The 25,603-nt window shown below is 40.4% G+C and overlaps 1 protein-coding gene across 11 annotated transcripts in view; it reads right to left on the reverse strand.

Moving 5' to 3' along the window:
* Positions 1–25,603, reverse strand: part of PHF3 (PHD finger protein 3) — a 50,979-nt gene that overhangs the window by 14,332 nt on the left and 11,044 nt on the right. For 2 of the 11 annotated variants that reach the window (XM_077307776.1, XM_077307766.1), the window contains exons 2-9: positions 16,521–16,591; positions 16,110–16,265; positions 12,619–14,407; positions 4,062–4,377; positions 3,301–3,487; positions 2,524–2,668; positions 2,284–2,440; positions 1,124–1,240 (exon numbers count right to left, since the gene is read on the reverse strand). In XM_077307776.1, the coding sequence (XP_077163891.1) occupies positions 1,124–1,240; positions 2,284–2,440; positions 2,524–2,668; positions 3,301–3,487; positions 4,062–4,377; positions 12,619–14,407; positions 16,110–16,245 (2,847 nt within the window). In that variant the 5' untranslated portion in view covers positions 16,246–16,265; positions 16,521–16,591. Of the gene's footprint in view, positions 1–1,123; positions 1,241–2,283; positions 2,441–2,523; positions 2,669–3,300; positions 3,488–4,061; positions 4,378–4,563; positions 7,175–12,618; positions 14,408–16,109; positions 16,266–16,520; positions 16,592–25,603 lie in introns of those variants that run through there. The other 9 variants (XM_077307740.1, XM_077307757.1, XM_077307794.1 and 6 more) reach the window with 7 other exon arrangements.

Raw genomic sequence — 25,603 nt, forward strand, 5'->3', positions numbered from 1 at the left:
GGAAGCCTTCCCAGGTGCAGCACTCGCCTCCTCGGCCACTATCATTTATGCAAAAGGGCTCCTTGGAAAGGAAACATTTTGCGTAAGCATTCAGTGCTAGAGGCAGAGGAAGTGGGCACCATTGGGTGGATGGCCTCCAAAGCAGCTGGAGGGGAACAGGGTCATCAATGGGAACAGGGTCATCGAATCCAAGCCTAGGAGTTTTTAAACAACATAAACTCTGCACTCACCCACAAGCCCTTTTAAAGCAGTAACTTGCTAAGCTTGTGAACAATCAGAAATGTGCAAGTTCTGAATCTATACCTAAAAATGGGGGGGGGGGGGAGAGAGAGATCACAGCAATTAAAACTGTATTGATCAGATATTCAGAGTCACACAATTTGTATTTGCCCATAAAATCTGTTGCCATATTAGGGACCAAAAAATACTTATTGATTCTGGAGCCAATCAAATGCTTTAAAGCAGGGGTAGTCAAACTGCGGCCCTCCAGATGTCCATGGACTACAATTCCCAGGAGTCACCTGCCAGCATTCGCTGGCAGGGGGCTCCTGGGAATTGTAGTCCATGGACATCTGGAGGGCCGCAGTTTGACTACCCCTGCTTTAAACGTTCTACCCAAGGAAATGTAATTTTTTCGTTAATGTGACAGCAGCTGTAAGACTCATCATTGCTTCCAGATGGAAACCCAAGAAGAGCCACAGATGAACTCTTGGTGTGAGAAGATCAGAGAACTGTCTGGGATGGCTAAACTAACAGGTATGGTAAATCAGACCGGCTGGAGAATCCCAAAGACATTGGGATGTATTTCTGAAACACTTGTAAAATCCAACCTCTCCTCTTTCCATATTTTATTCTGCAATTTCTTGTTTATCAGAATTTTTTAAAAAATTACAAAAAACAGAAAGTCTAAACCTTCAAGACGCCAGAATTCAAGTAAAGTCCCATCAAAATGTCATCTTCTGCTGAAAAACTCTAATTCGGGATGGGCAGTATATGCAAATAAAGTTGTTATTGTTAGTATTAATCTCTTTGCAATTTGGGACAAATCTGCAATGGTGGAATTCTCAGAAGACCGAGCAGTTAAATTATGGATAAATATTAAATATTTCTAGATAGGTCATACATGTTGGTTTTCTCTTTTCCTCCATGCAGCAAGTTCTTTGGAAGCCAATTCTTCTGGGCTCATCCTTATGAGGTGGTCGGGAGTAACATCACCTTTCAGCACTCTTTTAAATAGTATCTGGAAGAGCAATAAGTAGAGCTTTTTTAAAAAAACCGACTTCCTATATAAATTCAATTACAACAAAATGAACATAGATACAAATGGGAAGCTGGGATGGTCTGAACATGGTTGGTCTTAAAGGAAGCACTGGACTTAAAACTAAGTTTTATCCAGGGTATAAGCTTTTGTGTGCATACACACTTCATCAGATACAACAATTCTGATCAAGTGTGCATGCACACAAAAGCTTATTCTTCAGATACAACTCTGTGGTTCTTAAATGTGCCACTGAACTCAAGCTTTGTTCAATATTTTGGTGCTATATCTACATCATCATTTTTATAAATCACTATCTCCACCCAAATTCTAAACCATGGCACCACAAATGCTAAAAAAGCCACTGCATAAGTAACAGATCAAAATTATACATACAGTCATCTTTTAATGTAATACTTGTTCAAAATGCATTCAAGAAAAATTACAAGGCTTCTAGAGAATATAACAAAATTTTTACAAAGAACATTTTCATGTCGTAACAGGACATGGGAAAATCTGGTCAGCATAGGTTACTTATGAAGAGCATGTGCACGAAAAGCTATTAGTCATGATGACCAAACGAGACCTCTACTTTCAGAAGCAGCAACCTTCTGAATAGCAGCACTGGTCAATAATACCAGAGGAAAGCTTTGGCCTATGTGCCCTCCTTGTGGGTCTTCTGAAGACATTTGGAAAGCCAATATATAAAATGGGATGCTGTACTAGATGGACCACAGGTTGGATACGCCACAGTTGATCTTGTGTTTTCTCATTGGTGACAGCCAACAAAGGTTAGACTGAACCAATCCATAGCTTTTCATTCAAGGTTATCAGACACTTAATAGAAATTTCAATACATTACCAAAATAACCAAAAGGAAATGGTGCCAACGCCAATATGTACAAATCTTAGGGGAAAGAGGCAAGGAAGGGGGACTGTGAGCATAACAAATTCTATTGCGTTAGTATCCAGAGGGAAAACCAACACTTTTGGCAAGAATTCAGCAAACATTCAGTGCAACATACATTGTTTTTTGGATCTTTCAGATTGAATATCAAGCTTCTGTACTTATTCTTGTACTTGGAATCGGTATCCCGGAAAAAGGAATACAGCTCTTTCTCAATCCTGCTTGCAACTTTTGTTGCTCTTTCTTCAGGCATCTTCAGAGTTGAGTCAAAAAGTCTAAAAAAAAAAAGACACAATTTGTTTTCCTGGGAAATGGCAGCAATTAATAATTTAACAACAGATTAGCACGTCATCCTTACCTTTTCTCCAGGATTTCCCGGAGTGACTGCCTAACACTCTGTCTTATCTGATCAGTAGAAGGCTTAGATGCAGATGGCAGGTGTGCAGTACTAGCAGTTCCTTTCTCTGTTCTCTTCTTTTTCCCTTCTGGTCTATCCTGAACTGCTGAAGCAAGGGATAATTATAATGGAAGAAAGGTTATTCAGTACTAACAAATATGAGATTCACAAATGTGAGTAGGGGAGGGCAAAGAAGGCTTCTGAAGGAACAGGCCACAGGGCAGTGATTCTGGATTAAATGAAAGGTCTCTTTATCAAAAAGACACAAAATACTTCTAGGAACTATTTTACTAAAAGCAACAATCTAAGGTCTTTTTTATCTCATTAGTGGGATAGTTGATAAAGTGACAGATGGAAGAAGGAAGTATGAGTTCAAATCCCCACTATTATGAATTCACTGGGTAATTTTGGTCCATTTACAAACCTTAAGCCTAACCCATCTCACAATGTGGACAAGGAAATCAAATATACCATCCTGTGGTCTGAATGGGAGAGATAAAAATGCACAATATAGACAGATGATTAAGATGCTCCTGAATTAGATCAATGTATACAAACTTTTAATGATTATTTCTGGCACTAAAAAAAACATTTTAAGGAATTCAAATCCTCTTATTTTTATGTAGAGGTTAGCTGCATTGCCCACTGTACTGCTTTTTAAGATGAGTATAGTCACTACATTTCAAGTAGGGATTTTTAAAAAATAAAAGGCCAATTTCTAAATCTTATCAATATTACCTGATTTTGTTGTGCTTTCACTTGAACAAGAAACACTAAGAGTATCTTTGTTATTTTTTTCTTGTTTCTCTTCAGAAGACCGACGAGGAACAGTACTCATTTGCCCCATTTTCCGAATGGGAATCTGAGCCCCTTTCTTTATATCACAATCTTTGCTTTCTGATATTGCTCTTCCATCACCAGATTCCTTGGGGGGGGGGGGGAGTTAACAAATAGAAAAATGTATTACAGTTCTTTTGTGAACCACATTACAACCAAAAAATGCATGGGTATGTTACATCTTAAGTACATTAAGACAAAAAAATCCAGGTGAAATTATTTAAATTAGTGAATGTAATTACATTTGAGTGGAGTATTTTAAATGTGCTTAATTTTCTCTGGGCTATCTGATAAGCAAAAGTTACAAGTTACTGATCGGATAATATTTCATCATATTTATTGGCTTTAACAGCTGGGATTTCTGCCCAAGGTTAGCTAGGAACAGGGCATCCTTACTCAAATAAGCTCAGGATAACTCCCTCCCCCCATCCATTTTTGGATTTTCATTATACTAGAGAGATTTCTGTTATCTAAATCTACTAACATCTGAGTTTAGAAGGGCACAACTCTGTTCAGAATTGCCCTGGAACAGACAAGAATCTCAGAGAGGGGATCACAAAACTGTTATACCAACACATAGTGGGAAAAAAAATATCAATATGTATAAATGTTGCAGTTCATAATTGTATATCTATGGTCATACGTATGTGCTATTTCCTTACCCGCTTAAAAATTTTGACTTTGTGTTTCACATCTTCGTCCCCCACCTTTGTTTTATTTGGTAGGCATGTGGGTGTCTGCTTCGAAATTCCAGGCTTCTCGTATTTCATTGTTCTACCTTCTCTCGTTGGTTCTGGTTTTACTTGTGTATCCAGCACATTTTGATCAAGAACATCCGGGGTTTTGTCTTCTTCAGCACAACATCTCACACACACATATTCTTTGTCTTCTTCTGCCATCTGTTGGGCTTGAAGAAGACTCAGCCCAACACAATCACCATGAAACCAGTCATCACATCTACCGCAGCCTACCATGAACCTGTAACCAAGAAGAGGGGGAGGGATCACGAATTAACACACAAAAACAAAACAGAATTAAAATATTCAGTGGCATCTCTTGTGTAGAACGTAAACAGAAGATTTGCTAGCACCTTGAACACATTTTATTTCTACATAAACTATTCATGTTATATTTACTTTTGCTGCAACATACTAACACAATTACCTCTGGATTACTCTCTCTGACCACATTCATCTCACCTTAGCACATTTAATACTGAGTCTTATGTCTGTTGTTCCAGCCTTACAACATGGTATTAGATGCCCAAGTGTTAAGATGAGCTGTCTCCATACTTGGTGAAAATGAACACACTCAGTTCTTGCTCAGGCACATCTCTACGACACACTAAACCCAGGGCAAGTGAAAAGCTAACTTGAGTTGACTACACACATCTTCTAATACTGTTTCATATGAACAATATTACTGTTATACTGAAAACCTTGCAACTGATCAATAATATTTTGTTGAACGGTCTTATAAATCACCTGAAACTTTACAAGTGAAGATTGTAGAAAGTTTCTCAACTCTATTCAAAGAACTGGCTGTGTCTGCCAATATAATAAATACTGGCTTTCTCAAAGGATTGTAGAGGGACGTGAGCAATACCATTCTGCTTATCCTTAACGCTAAAGTTTTTTTCCTTCAGAAAGATCAAATAACCAAAACAGAAGAGAAAAAACTGAGCAAAATCTAAGAACTAGATTATGACAGAGGCATTCCTACTGTCAGAGCACTCAATCGAGTCAAACACCAATAAGACATAGAAAATCATACTGTCTTTGCATAACCCACAACAAATGTTCCAAATCAGCTTTTTGGCCATTTTCTTTGTAAGTACATTTTAAAGGTCTTTGAAACCCTGTAAGCTCTAATGTTGCTTGCTAACAGATGAAAATATGAAATTCTGTTGGTCAATAGTTCAACAATGGAGTTTCTTCAGAAGTCTGCCATCACATTCTATAAGCTATGGTTTTTCTTCTCCAACTAACTGATGTTAACGAACCTGATGAGGTAAGGAATAGTTCTGGTTTTTTCTGCAGATTACAAAATACTGCGTGCCCAACTTTACACTTCACTTCTCAATCATACCCCATGTCTGTCGCCTGTTGCAGCCTATCAAGTGTTTTTGTGTCCAACTGAACATGCAGTATTTGAAAGGCCAGAACTTTGTATGTAAGCTGGGAGTTGAAATGTTGCCATGCTTTCCCAAAATCACAATGCCAGTCAGCATTATGCATTTCAGTGACGCTGATGCCACAAAAGCCTGTTTAAAGCCCATGTAGCAAAACTGCTGCAAGTTCAGGTGAAAAATTAGTTCACGGGGTCAGCTTAATTATCTGGGCTTCCTGCAAATATTGACATGTGACCACTTCATATCATAGGATCAGCTATATCTATTAACATCAATGGTCTATTAGTGGTCTCTTTATATTCAATGAGCAGAAATGTTATTTTGACAGCCAGATTACATACGTTTTTAAAAAGCAGTATTTCAGATCCCATACTCATTTTTATTCTAAAATTTGAAGGTTGTCTATCCTAAATCTACATTTTCACACATGGCAATCCATCTGGCTGTTAATGTAGTTTAATTTATTGTTGGTAAATATCCTTTGATGGCCAGAAATACTGGCAAACTATAGCTCTATAAATTATTTTTATGTACTGCATGTCAGAGAATGTCATTTTACATTACTAAGCATTCCTGAAACATGTTGCACTGAAAAGTGCTTAAATCAGCAATTCAGAACTGGAAAAATCCAGATTTCAATCTTTAGCATGCTCAGCTGAGAAAATAGGGTGTTATAGTGTGATTTCGTGAAAAGTATTCATTTTACTTTAGAAATTGGACAGAAATTAAAGGTTGGGTGTTTAGAAGCAGTAATTTGGATATTTAAAGCTAAAGCCAAGCTAGAAGATCAATACAATCATGATCTTGGAGCTGTGAAGTGGTACGTGGAACAAACGAACCCATGTATAGAACTATGGGACGGCCATTTCAGTACTGAGCTTGGCTAATATGGGCTAACATTCTACCCATGCTATTAACCTGACTGCTGGACTATTCAGCTGAAATGGTAAGGGGGAGCCTAGAGCAATGAGCACTGCACTTAAGCGTAAGTGGCGATGAAGAGTTTTTATAAGTCCTGAATAAAAACAGTAGTGTGTCAACAAAACAAAAATGGGGAAATGCCAGGGGATGAATGATTGATTTATTAAACAAAATTCCGATGTGTTTCTCAATGCAGTCTATGTCAAGCGGAATATGTAAAGAGGTCAGTGCTAATATATAAACTACCTTAGCTAGCTGAGTATAGTCCTATCAGGTGTCTCTTTCTGGCATACCATATAAAGGCATACTGCTCTTCTGATCTCTATTTTCCTCTTCAGTGCAGACTGTGAGAAATTAGGAACCACTGGTGGCCAAAGAACATAAACTCAAGCTATTTTCTCTGTAATAACTTGTGTACTGATCTGCTTTTCTGAAATCATTTTAAGGCTTTGACCCCATCTGAGAAAAGCTCAAATGTTGTAATGAGTAACATAGGACAGCTAATGACAATGGAGCACAGCTATTCATAAGGAATGTAACTTGTCAAAGGAAGAAGAGTTTCTGTGAGTTTTTAGAAGGGGAGACTCATTTGGAAAGGATGAAATGATTCCTTTTTCATCACTTTTATGGTTTTGCGTGTGCAGCTGCATTATGCATTCTGGATCACTACCACTAAAAGATCAGGCTGTAGAGATTGCTTCATAGCATGATGTTCAAGCTCATTAACCATGTTGTAAGGCTGGATTAGAAGATGCAACACTGCAAAAGAAAAAAAATAAAACTGTTTTAATGGACTAGTCCTGAGGACTTAATTAAATTAAGTCAACAAGAAATCCTAAACATGCCAGTATCTAGACTATCTTTTCCAAATAAACACCAAAGTGGAAAGTAGACAAGTTAAAACACTTTACTTGTCAGGAGAGAACTCCTGGTTAAGAAGTTTGTAAAAAGAAAACACCACTCAAAATAATTTTATTGAGAAATATACATCACTTTAAAATTCAAAAAGTATTTGTCCTTTTATAATATTTATACCACATCACGGAGCAACATATCCCGGGATTTAAATAGGTAAAGGTAAAAGGTAAAGGTATCCCCTGTGCAAGCACCGAGTCATGTCTGACCCTTGGGGCGACGCCCTCTAGCGTTTTCAAGGCAGACTCAATACGGGGTGGTTTGCCAGTGCCTTCCCCAGTCATTACCGCTTATGGCAGAACCAGCTGAACTGGTGCTTTAAATAGGTACATATGCAAAAAGCCTTCTTCATTTGCCATCCCCTTCTTCTACACAAAGATTCCTTTGTCTTGAAATAATGAGCAGGAACATCGATGTCAACTGGCTGCCATTTTTCTTAACTTTTCTACAGAAGCAGCTAACATATCTAAAATATGGACTCTAATAGGCATGACACTGTACTTAGCCCAAACGTTTCCATGTACTTTGGTAAATAGTGATGTTCAGAGGAAAAAATACATCCTTAATAGTTTTACACACACAGTTTAAAATAATGAAAATAAAGTACAGATGTGCTCATGTCAATTTAATCTTCATATTTGAACTATTTTCTGAGAAGAATTCAATGTTAAAGGAAACACAATGTGAGGCAGATTTGTGCACATATTACTGCACAACACCCATATATTTATTAGAATAGTCCAGGAAATCCAATCAGGTCAATTAACTTGTGTCCTAGTAGTACCAAAACCTTTTTGGCAATTCTAAATGTGTGTGTAGAAATCAAAGTGTCTTTCCCCCCACACATCTATCTCTACAGGGACACAACCCCCCCCCCCCAAAAAAAACTGATTATAAAAGAGAAAAATGAAGGCATTACTGTCAGCTTACTATTAATACGTACCTAGTCAGTTCCTGTCTAAATAAAATGAGTATAAAATGAGTATATAGTAATGTTAAAAAACTGCAGTTTCCAGCCCACATATTTAAGCTAATTCTTAAATACTGCATTGCCCCTTCTTTTAGCAATGGGTTTGTGTCAGGATAAAATGAAAATCACCAGCCATTGCTGTATTAATCCATCCTTCCTGTGCAATGTAGCAATACCAAAACTTTAGCCCTCTCTTCTTAGGGTGATTTGCCTGCCTCTATCAGTTGCCTTTCGCCAGCAGGCAAGGACTTTTAAAATTTTGTCTATCATATTTCCTATAACAAATTAAAAATATTTTTTTTTAATTAAAAATATTTTTTTTAATTTGTCTAACATATCCCCTGTAACGAAACTCAAATACTTTGGCCACCTCATGAGAAGGAAGGACTCCCTGGAGAAGAGCCTAATGCTCGGAGCGATCAACGGCAAAAGAAGAAGGGGACGACAGAGAATGAGGTGGCTGGATGGAGTGACTGTAGCAGTAGGTTCAAACTTAAATGGACTCTGGGGAATGGTAGAGGACAGGAAGGATCATTGTCCATGGGGTCGCGATGGGTCGGACACGACTTCACACCTAACAACAACAACAACAATCCTGTATAACAATTATGGGTGGACCTTGTCGTTGCTTTTTAATGTCTTTAACGGAATTTTATTTTTATTATATTTTAGTTTTTTTAATGTTTTTTCTTCATTGTGTTGCAAGCCTGATTTGGATGGAAAAGCAGCATACAAATAATCTAAATGATAAATACACCAGTCATACAAAGCTTGCAGATGCTCACACAAGGAACAGGGGCTAGCAGGCTTACACTGTTAATAGACCACCTGCTCTGCCACCTATTTTTAAATCTCAGCTTACTTTTCCTAATTTGGGCTCCAAAACATGCATTTCCTAAATCCATGTTAGAGAAAGTCAATTTTCAAGCTGCATTTGTAAAGGCAAATATCATTTACATTACAGAAGATTTTCATCCTAGGATCATCAAAAGCACATTAGAATACATCATAAAAAGCTTTGGACATTTTACTATTGCTTCTTCGTAAGTAGAAAAACAATGGCTTTTTATCTCATTATTACTTCATTTATACCTTGCCTTTCTCCCCAATGGGGTCCTAAGGAGGCGTACATGGTTCCCCTTTCCTCCATTTCGTCTTCACAACATCCCTTTATGGTAGGTTGAGACATTTGACTTTTATGCAGTGCATGGAGGAAGATTTCACAAAATGGGAGCCCATAATAAACACTTGGGAGGTGGGGGGAACAATTCGGGAATGCTACTCCCACCAGGACTTTTTCTCAGGGGCTTGAAATCAGTGAACTTCTCTTCCTTTCCCGTTTTTGGTTTAACAGACCCATCTACTCATAAGCATAGGTTGGCTACCTCTGGGCTTGAAAACACCTGTAGATTTGAGGGTGAAACCTGAAAGAGTGGAGAGCCCTTGGTAGGGCATAAGGCTATGCCAGTGACCTTCAAAAGCGGTCATTTTCTCCAGAGAAAGTGTGTCTGTGTGCAAAGTGATACACAGTCTGGAGATCTGCTGTAATTCCAGATGTCCAGCCCCCACCAGGGTTAGCAACCCTATTTCAGCATTCCATTTTTTCTACAAGTTCAGTTCCCATCATAAAGTTTTTTCCTCTCCAGTTAATTCACAAAATCATATTTTCTGTACACATCTTCAGTCCTCCCAGTATGGGCAGACCCCTGCTCTGCTTTCAGCTTTATGAAACGGTTGTGATGTGATAGCACAAGGGCCAGTCATTTCAATATCTGATGCAGTGAATGTTAACAATGAAGTCAACAAGTCTAGGTACATGATACTATGAAGCCGGCAGGAGGGCACTTTGTTTAAAACGGGATATAGGCCAACCAATGAAAAAGTGAATCAAAAGATTTGCGATGAATATAGGACCTGAACCAACTTTTCCACAATTCAGTGCTTGAATTCCCTCTTTCCCTCTCAGGTAAGCCCACCAAGGCTCTATTTACTCCTGCAGCATAATGAGATGGGAAGCATGTCATAAAATAAACTGTATCCCATAAGACTAATAGGGTTGTGGATTACATTCTAGAATGTACCCTATTTTTAAAAAATCCCCAGCAAATAACCAGTGCAACAAGCAAAGCGAAAGGAATAGATCAGGGGTAGTCAAACTGCGGCCCTCCAGATGTCCATGGACTACAATTCCCAGGAGCCCCTGCCAGCGAATGCTGGCAGGGGCTCCTGGGAATTGTAGTCCATGGACATCTGGAGGGCCGCAGTTTGACTACCCCTGGAATAGATGTTTTCTCCCTGTTGAGCTAGCTTTCTATTTGTATGGAGGATTTTTTTTTAATTACACATACACACATCCAATGAAAACTGAAATCCACACAGGGCATTCAGGGATTGAGGGCATTCAACTACTTTTAGCACCTTGTTCTCCTGCCAGTGTAAATCAGGCCTGACAAAGTGCATAAACTGACAGTATACAATAAAGTAAGCTACACTGGGGGGGGGGGGCAGAGGTGCCTGTTCTCCTGCATGCTTCCTTAATTATACGCAGATCCAACTTCCCCAGTTTATAACTGACTGTAATATTCCTTAAATACTAAAGAGATGAAGTTTAACACTTAAAAGACCAATCCAGTTGCAGCTCTCCTGATCTAGTTGGGGTTAATTATGAAATGATACAGATGTGACCCCGGTACAAGCGCTCTGATTAAAATGTGACACCTATCCTCTAAGCCAGGGGTGGGCAAACTGTGGCCCTCCAGATGTCCATGGAATACAAGTCCCATGAGCCCCTGCCAGATGCAATGGACATCTGGAGGGCCACAGTTTGCCCACCTCTGCTCTAGGCTAATGAACTTTCCCTCCAACTTAAGTGTCTAAGTGTATAAGGTGATGCACATATATGTTAATGGGCTTTAAACTTGCTAAGACAGAGGCAAAGAAAGCTTGGGGTTACAGTGGATAACTCAATGGAAGTGACTGTGCAGGGCGCAACAGCGGTGAAAAGGCCATTATTAGGGAACAGATTGAAAATAAAGAAGCCACTATCATAATACCCCTGTATAGATCTATGGTACAGCCTCATCTTGAATACTGTGTGCAGTTCTGGTCACTAGCTCAAAAGGGACGTTCCAGATCTGGAAAAAGTACAGAAGCAGGCAATTAAGTTGATTAACGGGTTGGAGCACCTTCCCTATGCGGAATGGCTGAAGAGTCTGTGACTTTTCAATTCAGAAAAGACTGAGGGACACTAGAGAGGTTTATAAAATTATGCACAGGGTAAAGAGTAAGGATGAAGAATGTTTTTTCCTCTACTAAAGTACCAGAAACTGAGGGAATCAAATCAAGCTGGTAAGACAGCAGATGCAAGATGGACAAAATAAAATACTTCTTTACATAAAAAGTGATTAGAATGCAGAACTTGCTGCCAGAAAATGTAGCGATGGCCAGAGACATAGACAGCTTTAAGAGGTGATTACACACATTCATGGAGGATAGGTTCATCAGTGGCTACAAACAACATTGATGACTAAAGGGAACTTCCATATTCAAAGACACTCAAAGATACTCTGAATCCCAGTGCCATGAAGCAACAGCAGGAGAATAATTCATCCTCTAAACCAGGGGTAGTCAACCTGTGGTCCTCCAGATGTCCATGGACTATGATTCCCATGAGCCCCTGCCAGCAAGCGCTGGCAGGGGCTCATGGGAATTGTAGTCCATGGACATCTGGAGGACCACAGGTAGACTACCCCTGCTCTAAACCCCATTACTGGCCTTCCAAAGGAACTGGCCTGATCCAAATATTTTGATGTCTACAATCAATAATGTCCCCCGATCATAATGTCCCCTAATCATAATACTTGTCTAAAGGTAAAGGTATCCCCTGTGCAAGCACCGGGTCATGTCTGACCCTTGGGATGACGCCCTCTAGTGTTTTCATGGCAGACTCAATATGGGGTGGTTTGCAAGTGCCTTCCCCAGTCATTACCGTTTACCCCCCAGCAAGCTGGGTACTCATTTTACCGACCTCGGAAGGATGAAAGGCTGAGTCAACCTTGAGCCAGCTGCTGGGATCGAACTCCCAGCCTCATGGGCAGAGCTTCAGACTGCATATCTACTGCCTTACCACTCTGCGCCACAAGAGGCTCTTAAGTATTAAGACAAGTATTTTGTGTTTTATCTGAAAAAGATAGTCTAGGACTTAGACACCAGAATATGAGTAGCAAATAAGTGATTACAGAAATGGTTTAACACAAAACAATTATACCTAACACACACACACCTGTTGCCATGTGGCTTTTTGCAAAACCCGCACTGCTTACTAGGTACCCAGAGAGATTTGCTTTCACTGGGAGACAGGTGGTCTGAGCTCTCTCGTTTCATAGTAGAAATATTATCTGGAATGAATAAAGGTGGCTCATCAACTGAAAGGCTTCTGCTGCTTCTTCGCTGCCGAGGCTGAAGACTCTTCTCTAACTTTCTGAGCTTAAATTTTTCTTTTTCATCCTCCTTCAAATGATCCACAGGCATTCCCATGGCATCTTTCTTTACCCCTCCTTCCTCTTTAACACAATTGTTTGTTTTCAGAAACTGATGCTTCTGTGGCTGCTTCTGACTGGGTGGCATTTGTCCTTGCTTGTGATGCACCAATCCAGAGGCTAAAGATGGGGCTTCTTTTGAACCAGCTTGACGGCTGAAGGATTTGTTGTCAATTGCTTTTTCAGTACATGCTTTCTGTACCTGTGCTGAGCTTTGGACCCGTGGAACATTTTTTCCAGGGGGCTGTTTCTTTAGAGCTATTCCAGAGTCACAGCTCTGGGCCTTCAGATCCCTATTTTCATGTTTTTTCTTAACTTTTGCCGGCTTATGTAAATGTTGCAGATTCCCCGGGTCTTCTGCATTACGTTTCAGACTTACTGAAGACTGACTACGAAGATTTTCAGCTTTAGGATGCACTTCTTGGTTTATGGAAGCTAACTTTTGTTGGACAGCTGTAGTTTTATTTTGTTTATGCTTGGCATGTTTGGGCTTCACACTTTTCATACATTTTGAGGAAGTGCTAGAAGGATTATCTTCCTGCAGCCCTGGGGTCTCATGCTCCCCCGTCCGTTCTCCATCATTCTGCTGTTGCACAACGTGGACTGGAATGTCTTGAACAACATTTTCTAATGTTGTAGTTACTGATTTGGCAGAAACGGCCTCAGTACTTTTGGAACTGGTCTGATCGAGTTCCATGGTATCTACAGTATCATTTTTCATCTTATCCTTGTCAGCACCATCTGAAGGTTCTTGTTTGCCTTCTTGTAAACTAATTTGATGAGCGACCTCCCCACTAGCTTGCAAGCCTGAGCTACAGTCAGATTTCTCATCCACAAAACTGGATTGAACTTCAATCTCACTTGCATTCCCATCACCACTTGTAATAGATGGCGTTTCAGCCATTTCAGTTTCATTGTTTTCGCTGTCCGTTACAGATCTGTTTGGCTTTTCCCCAGGCTTATGATACGTTTTTTCTTTCGTAGACTCTTCAGAAGTGATTTCATTAACGACAGTGTCATTCCCATCCTTTTGAACTGGATCATTTTGTACTTGATTAGTCTCTGCATGGGGCGAAGCTGCCACCCCTGCCCCGACACTGCCACATTCACTTCTGGCAACAACCTCAGTCTCACTTCCTGGTTCTTGAGTTGTAGAACTGGTCCCTGGGAAGTGAGACGAATTTTCTTGCTCATGAGGTGCATCTTCTATTCTTGCTTGATTGGGAAGATCATGTTTACTATCCACTTTCACTTCCTCTGACTTCGCACAACAGGTAACCCAATCGGAATCAACTGATGCTGATGACCCTTCCGTTGCATTCTCTTCCTGGCAGGGCTCCTGACTAGTGTGCCCAACGTCTTTCGGATGGTCCGGTGCACTGCTGTCTTCTGGCTTGGTCAGCCCTTTTTCCTGCTGTTTCAGCCCTGCCTTTTGGGCAGCTCCAGGCTTTGCAATGGACTTTTTTGTGTTAGGAGGTGGTAAAGCACTGGAGCGCTTGGCTAGTGTACTCTGCCGCAGATTTCGTACGGGTTCTAGTGAAAGAAAAGTGAAATGTTTAGTATTAATTCATTCTCAGAAAAACAGGGGAGAACTTATTCCAATAATGAAAGCTTGGTAGGTAACAGTACATTTATCTCAACATGTGTTCACATTAAATGTAAAATGCTGATAGTTTTCTCATTAATAAATCCAACCATAGTTATACTTCTATCCTAGGTTTTGCTTGCCAAATAAAATTTTCAGCTTTCCCCACTCCTGCTGAAAGCTCTCAGCTGTGTAAGTCAGGGGATACCTAAGAAGACAGCTGTATGCAATATGGGGGTCAGATGTGGAAGGTGAAAACTGGCAAAAATCCATCCTCCCACAACAGCAGGAGTGTCATCTGCCATTAGAAAACAAGCATGGGATACAGCCCTATATCTCAGTAAATCCTAAGCAGCCAACAAGAATACTGCGTCTGTTTTTTTTTAAGATTCTGACACAAGCAAGATGCTACTTCAAATTTTAGTCTTTTGTATTGAAGAAATATAACTTTTCAAAAAAGTCTTCAAGCATGGATTAAACTACAAATATTTAACAAAATAACACTCATAATATAAATTTGTCTTTACACTAGTATATTATAATCTTTTTAACCACTTAAAGTTGAACAAGAAAAAAATATTACCTGTAACACCCTGAACGTAACTGCTGCTCTTTGAAATACTGACAAAAAGCTGTTTTTCTATCTTTGGTTATGTGCCTGTGACATCAATAGACTATGTATGTTTTACTAAGTACAGAATTGTACTCCAAACCAGCTTTTAAAAGTCCAATAAAGATTCCATTCTTCATCAGGGGTTTTCAAACTGAGTCAGAACTCAAAAGTGGATTGCAACCTGTTTCCAGGTGGTCGCAAGGCCAGGAGAGAGGAACAAGGTTAGCTGTGAGAGAAGACTTTGGGGGTACTTTGGGGTCACCTCCACATAGTTTTATTCCACAGTCATTTTATTTAGCCTCTTGCTGTTCAGTATTGCTATATATTTAAAAATACCGAACATAGAATATGAACTTGTCAGTATTAACTGATGTGAGAGACCTGCATTTTACACTGGGAAAGAGAATAGTAAAGGTAAAGGTAAAGGTATCCCCTTTGCAAGCACCGAGTCATGTCTGACCCTTGGGGTGACGCCCTCTAGTAATTTCATGGCAGACTCAATACGGGGTGGTTTGCCAGTGCCTTCCCCAGTCATTACCGTTTACCCCCCAGCAAGCTGGGTACTCATTTTACCGACCTCGGAAGGATGGAAGGCTGAGTCAACCTTGCGCCGGCTGCTGGGATTGAACTCCCAACCTCATGGGCAAAGCTTTCAGGCGGCTGCCTTACCACTCTGCGCCACAAGAGGCTCTTTAGAGAGAATAGTAGTGTAGTGTTATTTTGTAAAAGAATCATGAAAAAGGTTAATATGTAGAAGTGGTCCTACTTCAAAATACAGGAGAATCACTGCATTAATAATTTCTCAATGCCTCATCATGTTGAGATCAACCAATGAGAGGCTTCCATTTAAAACAAAAATTCAAAGGTATTCATAGCAATCAATAAAAAATAATGTTATAAATATAAATATATTTAGACATTTGGTTTTGCTTGGTGACTGAATATCAGACAGCGATTTAGACACATATAACCAGTCCGCATTAAGTAAACTGCATAAGATGTCTGTCTACAGATGTGTAGTTCATTAGAGCCATTACCTTGTGTCATTAAACGTGGAGATTTTCGAGGTGATTTGACTGAAGGTCCGTCCATTTGGTCCCTCAAATTCCTGTTAGGTGAAAAATCGTCTTCATCAATGGTACTGTGGGCAGTTTCTTTAACTCCTTCATCCATAATATCATCAAGTCCAACAACTAAAAAAACAAACAAAGAAGTCCTAAACCTTAAAAGTATCTACTATGGCTATAAAGCCGCAAAAACAGCAGGGAGGCTTAAAGACTAACTAAAAAAAAAAAGGGGGGTAGTGAGAAAAAATAAGTTTAAAAGCATGATTAGGAAGCATGATGTACATATTTCCCATGGGGCAAGTTAAACAAGTTGCCATCCATCCAGAGCAGTATATTTCTTATACACGGTTCTTGTCAAATAGCCACTTTTAATGGACTCACATTTTATTGATTTGCCACAGGAAGTTCTCAGTCCTTAAAAGATCAGCTGTCCCCTCACTGTCCCTTCCCACCTAAGAGAAAGAGAATTTAACAATGGAAAGAGCTGATCCAAAAGTGACAATCCCTTTTAGCTATATAATTTTAGTAGACTAGGCTCAGGTTTTATATGCAGAACAGGTTAGTAGGTCTGCAGTTTCAGCTTGCTAACTATCAGATTATTCACCAGCTAAACTTCCAGATTCTGAAAACTGCAGCTTAAGGCTACAAATCTGTGCACACTTACCTGGGAGCATAGTTTGGAACCTGACTAAAGTTTCCTCACACATAAAGCACATCTGTCAGTGGAACAGAACATTCCTGTTTCCTGTCCCCCACGGCTGTCCACAGATCACCCCCCCAAAAAAAAATACTAATCCGGGGAACCCTTAGGGACAGCAGGACTGGCTGGCAGTGGGGAAAGGAATTAGTGGGAAATTTAGTCTGGATTCAACTCTATGTTTCAGTGAATACAGCAGGATTTACTTCCAAGTAAAAATGCTTTGGACTAGACCAGGGGTAGTCAAACTGTGGCCCTCCAGATGTCCATAGACTACAATTCCCATGAGCCCCTGGCAGGGGTTCATGGGAATTGTAGTCCATGGGCATCTGGAGGGCTGCAGTTTGACTACCCCTGGACTAGACTCTACTAGACTACTGGACTAGACTCTACTAGACTCTACCAGCCATTCCTAGCCTTTAGCAAGGATTCCTTTACATCAGGATTGCACAATTTAAGATCTACCAGCCAAACTCGGCTCAGCAGCCATGTACTGTGCCATGCAAGTGGTTTGTAATCCCTCTGCCTTTGCAGATCCAGGTGGGTAGTAAAAACAGAAGGCTCAACAAACCCTGATGGGCTACTATATATAAGAGGCGGCATTAATACGTGAATTTAAAAGTCTTACAGATACAGATTTCCTCATTTTCCCCACTCTCTAAAACATACACAGTATGTTTCAATACCTAGAAAGAGAGTCACTACATAGACGAACAGATAAGAGTCAAGGAGCTATAGTGATATAGGGTAAAATTTCCCCTTTTACTTCTTCCATGAGGGAAACTGTTTTTTGTGGGAAAGAAATGTGATTTGGCCATCTTCTCCCTCCTTACTACAGCCCTTCTGACCTGTATGGCTACAGGACCACATAGGTCCCAGATGTAAATTTTCTGGTTGTTTAAATAAACAGCTGGAATAAAATAAACATAAAAGGAAGCATGCACATCTTACAGCTAAGTTGTGAATGCCTGGTATACACTATCAACTGCAAAGTACAACTAAAGTTTATATTCTGTTTCCTGTGCACAGAACAGGAATATTATCTCAGTGTAGGAAGAAAGCCATCTGTGAAGCAGCCATAAATATGGATTTTTTAAAAAAACCCAAGGCAACATATACTCACTGTCTTCAGTTTCTCTACATAGAATAAAAGTTTAAAGTGCTGTCTTAAAAATGGTAAGATTACAAAAATAATAATTTGATGTATTTATGTAGGGATTTATAAAATGTCTCGAGGCGGTTTACAGCAGTGGTCCCCAACCCCCGGGCTTCGGCCCACCTTGGCACCGGGCCGCGGCTCCCTTTCCCCGCAGTGAGAAGCTCGCCAGGCTGCGAGCAAATCGGCCGCCAAAGCAGACGATTAGCTCGCAGCCCGGCAAGCTTCTTGCTGTGGGGGAGGGAATTAAGCGTGGCCACCGCCACACCGCCGGCACAAACGCACATGCGGCGGGGCCACAAACGTGCACATGTGGCAGTTTCGTGCTTGCGCAGAGCCGCACATATGCGCCCCATCGGGCGCAAACTCATATGCGTGGCAGGTCCACACATGCACGTTGCGCGGGGGCTGCCACGCATGCACAGGGGTCAGGTTACCCTCTCCCCCCACCCCTTGGCAGCGGTCCGCAACACAGAAAAGGTTGCAGAGTGCTGGTTTACAGGATCTAAAAACTCAATAAAATCAATATATTCCACAATATAAAAACAGATTATAAAAACAGTTGCATCAGCCAAGATTACTGTATCGATAATAGCTTAAAGCTAAACAAGGTGTTGGATACTAGGAGAAGAGGAAAGGTAGACAAAAGTGGCGAGAGGGAGGCCTGAGATTTAGATATACCGTATTTGCCAGCGTATAAGACGACTGGGCGTATAAGACGACCCCCCAACATTTCCACTCAAAATATAGAGTTTGTTACATTACATTACAGTACTATGGGCCACTATGGGCAGCTATGTCTATCCCAACTGAAGTGCACCCGGCGTATAGGACGACCCCCCCCACTTGGAGGCATGTTTTTCAGGGGGGGAAAGTAGCCTTATACGCCAGCAAATACTGTAGTTGACCTCAACCCTAGACGTGGCGTGAGAGTTCAGTCATACAGGCCCCATGGAACTCAGAAAGTTTGGTCAGGGCCCTGATCTCTCTCAGGAGCTCGTTCCACCAGGCTGGAGTCAGGCCAAGGCCCTGGCTCTGGCTGAAGTCAGACATCTTTTCTCAAGACCAGGGATCCTTAGCTGGTTGGTGTTACTCGATCTAAGAGCTCTCTGGGGGACATATTCAGAGAGGTGGTCCTTCAGATACACAAAGCTCAGATTGCGTAAGTCCTTAAACATTAAAACCAAGACTTTGAATTGGATCCAGAATTCAACTGGAAGCCAATGCAGCTGTAACATCACAGGTCTTATGTAGGCTTTCCACGGCATATGTGTGAGAACCCAGGAAGCCACATTCTGCAGTTTCCAGAGCAGTGGGTAGGCCCACGTAGAGCAAGTTACAGTAATCATCTGGAGGTAACTGTTGCATGGATCACAGTGGCTAAGTGTTCTGTGGCCAGGTAAGGCGCTAATAACCTAGCCTGGCAAATGTGGAAAAACATCTGCTGAGCTACCTTTGTGACTTGAGCCTCCATCATTAAGGAGGCATCAAAAATCACTCCTGGGTTCCCAAGTTTAATGTAGAATAATTATTTTAAAGAATGCAGCTACTATATTCCCACAAATTCAAATAGCCCTCTTAATTTGTCCTCTTTGTTCATTCTATATTTTTCTATCTGGTGCTTTTTCTGGGAGATCTGCTTCAAAACATACAAGACAGAAGTAAGGTAACATAAAAACCCAAAAGCCTTCCTGCAAGAACTAAAGGAGTAACTGACACTGCAGTTACTCAAGCAGTGGTTCTCAACCTGGGGGTTGGGACCCCCTTCGGGGTCGAATGACCCTTTCTCAGGGGTTGCAGCAGGGCAAGCAGCTTGGCCAGGGGAGCGCCATCCACATAACAGATTTCCGGAGTAGATCGAGATAGAGTGTTCGTCTGTCTGGAGCAGTGGAAAAATTAAGATCAGCATGGTGGGACAAGAGGCACAACTGAACTGAGAAACCTCGAGAAAAAAACAATTTATATCAAATAATGAACAATGGATCTTCACGCCATTGGTCAATTTTGGTTTAATTTCTGTGAAAGAACACTTGCATAATTTTATGGTTGAGGGTCACTACAACATGAGGAACTGTATTAAAGGGTCGCGGCATTAGGAAGGTTGAGAACCACTTCATTCCTAATCAGCACGCTCTCCATTATTAATCCTCATTTTCCCCCATTTCTTCTTCCTGTAAAATGCTGTAAAAGGCACACAATATCTGTTTCTCTTTAACATCTTCCTCCTAATACTAGAACCTCACAACCTGATCGTTATCAGTATTTTATAGCATACAATAGTTTGCTTGAACAGCATCTCTCCCTGACTCATTAGTGGTTTTGTGCTCTATAATAAGGCCTTTCAGAAAACATTTCTACACTAGCTTTCAGAGGAAATTACAGAGTCAATTTCGTTTACACATTTGTGAGTGTCAGGGACATTTAAATGCAGCTTTCTGATAAGACACATTTCTGGAGCAAGCAACTCTCCAAACCCATTGTTGAAGCTGTTCAGTGGCACAGAAGTTTATGTCAGCAGACACAATGGAGGGGAGGGGTTAATGCTGGGATATTTTCTACATTGGGTGAATGAAACTTAATATCTGACTCTGAACTACTATTTTAAATTATTTTCCTTGGAAGAGACTTTGAGTTCTCCTCAGGAAAAAGATGGGATAAAATCAGAATAAGAAAAAAAAACAGTTTTATGTTGTGACTGTGAATTATACAATTCTCCATTCGCTTTATAATACTATCTTCATTTGAAAAAGACATTTGTGACAGTTCTAACATTTATAACATCAACTTCCTTTTGCCTGCCCTTGTCCTTCCCTCACACAAACCTACAAATCAGACCATGCAGTAAACCAATATGCCAACCTCTGTCCCCAGATACACAGGCAATACCTAACAACACAAGTGACAACTACCCTAATTTCAAGATATTGTGGCACTACACCTGATTTTAAAGATAACTAGATAACGTCAAACTCCTTGAGGTGCAAAGAACTACTGAATATCCTTTTTGGCACAAACAGCTTCCAGCTGACCAATAGAATGGCAAAACAGATTGAGGAGTAACTAGCATAAATGCAGTATTATTCAGACCAGACAACTATCTGCCTAAATAAGAAAGTAGAGAATCAACTCAATGCACAAGCTGAGACACACGTTCTCTAGAAACAGATAAATGAAATAATTCTGAAGAAAACACGCAAAGTCAATGCAGCAGTTAATATTGAAAAAGTGAGGTTGGATCCAGAGAACAGTTAGCAGAATGGATTTTACCTTCTTACTGCAGCCCTCTTTGCCTCGCCCAACAGACAGCTCCTGAGAGTCAAGGGAGCCTCAGGAATACCATAAGATGTGGCAAGGAAGATGCACTTGCAAGTGAGAGATCAGCAGAATCCCCCTCAAATTACACAAATGGGCAGAATCAAATAGATAAGAGGTGGCTGAAAATGGACTGCATAAAACTTAAAGTTGATCATTGTCCAAATCTGGAGCCTGAAATGCCAATGACAATAGGACTGGGGTCTTCCCTGGAGCGTCAAGAGCTCCAATACCACCTCTCATCTCCAGCAGCTCCCATCAGAACAGTCTTTGCTGTGTTGAGCACAATATTCAGAAAGTGCAGAACAGTACTAGACAGCGATTAGAAAAGAAGAAGAGCTGGGGTTTTATACCCTGCTTTTTGCTACCCAAAGGAATCCCAAGGCTGCTTACAATCGCCTTCCTTTCCCCACAACAGACACCCTGTAAGGTAGGTACAGCTGAGAGAGCTCTGTAAAGGTAAAGGTATCCCCTGTGCAAGCACTGGGTCATGTCTGACTCTTGGGGTGACGCCCTCTAGCGTTTTCATGGCAAACTCAATATGGGGTGGTTTGCCAGTGCCTTCCCCAGTCATTACTGTTTACCCCCCCCCCAGCAAACTGGGTACTCATTTTACTGACCTCGGAAGGATGGAAGGCTGAGTCAACCTTGAGCCAGCTGCTGGGATTGAACTCCCAGCCTCATGGGCAGAACTTTCAGACTGCATGTCTGCTGTCTTACCACTCGGCGCCACAAGAGAGCTCTGAGAGAACTGTAATTGGCCCAAGGGCCCCCAGCTGGCTGCATGAGGAGGAGAAATCAACCCAGTTGTCCAGATTGGAGCTACTGCTTGTAACCATTACCCCATGCTGGAGTGAATTTTTAAATTAAGTAACTGTAATTATATAGCAACACTGCTGGAACTAGATGGTGTTCATCCAGAATTCTTAACTCAAAATGTAATGTTGTGATCTTAGCTAAAATAAACTAACATATCGCCTTAAGTTGGCTGCTTTCCAGTGCTCCATTAACACCAGCTTTACAAAAGGAAAAAGAATGAGAGAATTCAGAAAATTACAAATCTGTTATCCAAGCCTTTAACCCTGGTAGAAAATTACTGAATGCTCGAAAGCATTACATACTAGGGATGTCAACCTCCAGGTGGGACCATTCATCTCCAGACTATAGAGATAAGTTTCCCTGCAGCAAATGAATGCTTTGGAAGGAAGAGTCTCTGGCGTTGTACCACACTTAGGTCCTCCCCAGGCTCCAGCCCCCAATCACCAGGAGTTTCTCAACCCTGCCCCTTCTTCCCCACCGTTGGCCAGGGAAAACTTGCTAAGCCTATTTCAGACAGAACAAGCTGGCTACTTTTGGACAGAGTGCTGGACTAGATTGATTTTGTCTGGTCCAGTAAGATAGGTTCTTCTCTTCGTTTTTGCATTTTAAGGCAATGTTAACACAGGAGGTTTCTCACAGAGGGATGCAATTTGTCACTCAGAACGTGTAATTTTACATTTATCATATATTCATATTTAGTACAAAACTATTTGTATTAAAGCACTTCATTTGACTTTGTAATTTTGTTACACAACAGTTCTGAGGCCAGTAAGACTGCCTCAGCCTCTAACAAGTTTCACAAAAGTTTGAAAATGTGCACATAATTAGTGCACCTTAAAAAGTTAGTTTCTTTTACTTTATGCCGCTATCCAACTTGAAGTCCGCAAAGCTTGAAGTAAAAGTTCAAAATCAGAAAGAAATCCTTTAGACATTGTCTCTATTCAGACCAAAAGGATGGTTTGACCATTACGAGAACCACCCTTGGAAGTCCTTGAATTCCCCCATCTCAGGAAGTTCAGATACTCCGGTTCCTGATAAAAAGGAAATTTATCAGTTGAAATGATGGATTGTGGCTTGTTTGCTTACTTACAAACCAGGAATCCTAACCATAAGCTTAATTCTGGTTTGTAGGCAAAAAACAACAACAACAAAAGTTTATTGTTTTGTCTACTTTGGATGACACAATAAAAACAAAAACAAAACAAAACTCCAAGGAGTTTTCAATATAAAGCAGCATGTGAGGAAGGAGAATGCAAGCCAGAAGCCTTCTAAAATTTATTCTCATAAAAAGAAAACCATGGTTTGTTCATTATATCTGAACTGAGCCCTTAATTTTAGCTAGAGAAACAGACTTGAATTACTTTAATAGGATGGCGTTGGATTTTAAAATCCCCCCAAAACAAATAATGAGTTCACAATAACTAAATTTCATTTACATCTGCCAACACATGCCACCCAATTCTTTCCTCAGAAACAAATTCCAACAAGTTCCAGGAGTCTTAATCTTAGGTAAATATGTTAAAGAAGGGCTGCATGTATGATAATAGTAGAAAGTTTCAACATTATTAAATTTTAACTGAATATCCAACTGTATTGCAATTTCTAAACTATATTAAAAGATGTTTTTGAGCTTTCTGTTCAAACACATCAGTTTCCTCTGCATTGTAACAATACTTACTGGTCAAAATCTAACCAACATTTGCTTGTGACGAAAGGAATTTCTTTTACTTTTTTCAACTACCTATCACAAATTGCTTTCAAGACTTTCCTCAGTAAGAAAAGAAATACAAAAGGAATGTTATTTGGATCTAAGACATTACTCTAAGCGAGATAATAAAATTATTTTCTACCAGATTAATATCCCAATTTCAAAAAACATGAAGTATACATAGGTGCCTAAAGGATATATACATTTTCTTTGGCATATCTAATCACTGCACCTATCTATCTGAAACTGCTTGAATACAACTTTAGTAGAAGTTTAACAGCTAAAATTTCATTTACATCTGCCAACACATGCCACCCAATTAATGTCCCCAGAAGTCATTTTTATGACTGGGACCCCTCCCCTTTCCCATTGCCTCCAGGCTCATTATTGGCCGGGGGGGGGGGTGGTTGACATAACCACATATGGTCATATTACCTGGTAATTTTAATTAAAAATACATTACAATTAATTAGCCCACCCAAATAGCAAAACCCTTTTGGGCCGATCAAGAAACCTCAGGGTTCATGAAACCCCTGTTGAGAAAGCCTGGCCTAAAGGAATTAGAATCCTTTTATACAGATACTACTTTCCAATATGAAGACATTTTAAGTTTTTCAAACCACGTTTTCTTTAAGTCTACAATATTCTTTTATATTAAGTATAAAACCAACATTCCACTGATATTCTAAGGCTCCACAATAATTGCTGCAGACATATGAGACTAGAAAGTTATTCCATAAGCCTATATGGTCATTCAGTATTTCAATTTAATGATATCCTTGAAAAAATAAAATCCAACCCACACCAGAACAGCAGAACGTACCATACTTTAACCAACACTAGCCCATATTTATTCTGCCTCATTATACTGACAGAAGTTCACATTCTTCATTTGTTTCATGATCAATTTTGCAATTATAGGCATATCACAAAGTCCCCTCCTAATCTGACTGCAGCAATAGCAAAGACTGAGCTCAGGGCTGTATAACTAATACGGGAAGGCTGGAATGTTAGAGACATAAAGTAGCTAGAAACATGGGATGGGAAAAGCTCCTGTATATGTTTGGGAACATAATTAAACAATTTCCAAAAGAGGCACAATCAAAGACCAGGGATTTTCAAACTGGAGCACAGGGTCCTTAACAAGGTGAGTGTTCTCATATATCCAGAGGACATGAATATGGAAGACTTAGTTTTCTATAAGGAAGCAAAGACTTTCACCTTAGGGTGAGTGGATGGAATTATCTCGTATCTCACCCACACCCTGTGAGCTCAAAGAGCTGCTGCTCTCCACAGTGTCCTGTCTTCCACATCACCTTGCAGCCAGAAAATGTGCTGACTGGTTGCTGGGAAACAAGAGCTTAGCCCCAGAAAATCTAACTGCTTCAACAGCACCAAGGAGGTACAGTCCTAATGCGGTGATTGTAACACTTCTCATATAAAACTGAAGCGGCGTTCAGTCTCTTTTACAATGCAAAGGATTTTAGCGTACACAGAGAACAGGATGCCTTCCACTCTATATCCACAGAGAACTTCCACTACTACTTTCCAACTGACCATCAGAAGTTCAGCTGTTGTGTGATGCTGGCTTTTCCTACTTCTGTAGTAATCCTCTGAATGTTTTCTCAAGGCCTATTCCCACATCTATTCAACTGGCTACTCTCTCAAAATTATTAATTGGCTTCTATCTCAAAATTATTATCCAATACAGAAGTTTTGTATTTGCTGTTTCTGCTACAAAGACCCTTCCAGTTAAAGGCTTAAGATTGCTC

The sequence above is a fragment of the Paroedura picta genome, chromosome 1 (genome assembly GCF_049243985.1).
Source record: "Paroedura picta isolate Pp20150507F chromosome 1, Ppicta_v3.0, whole genome shotgun sequence".
NCBI classification, from domain to species: Eukaryota; Metazoa; Chordata; class Lepidosauria; order Squamata; family Gekkonidae; genus Paroedura; species Paroedura picta.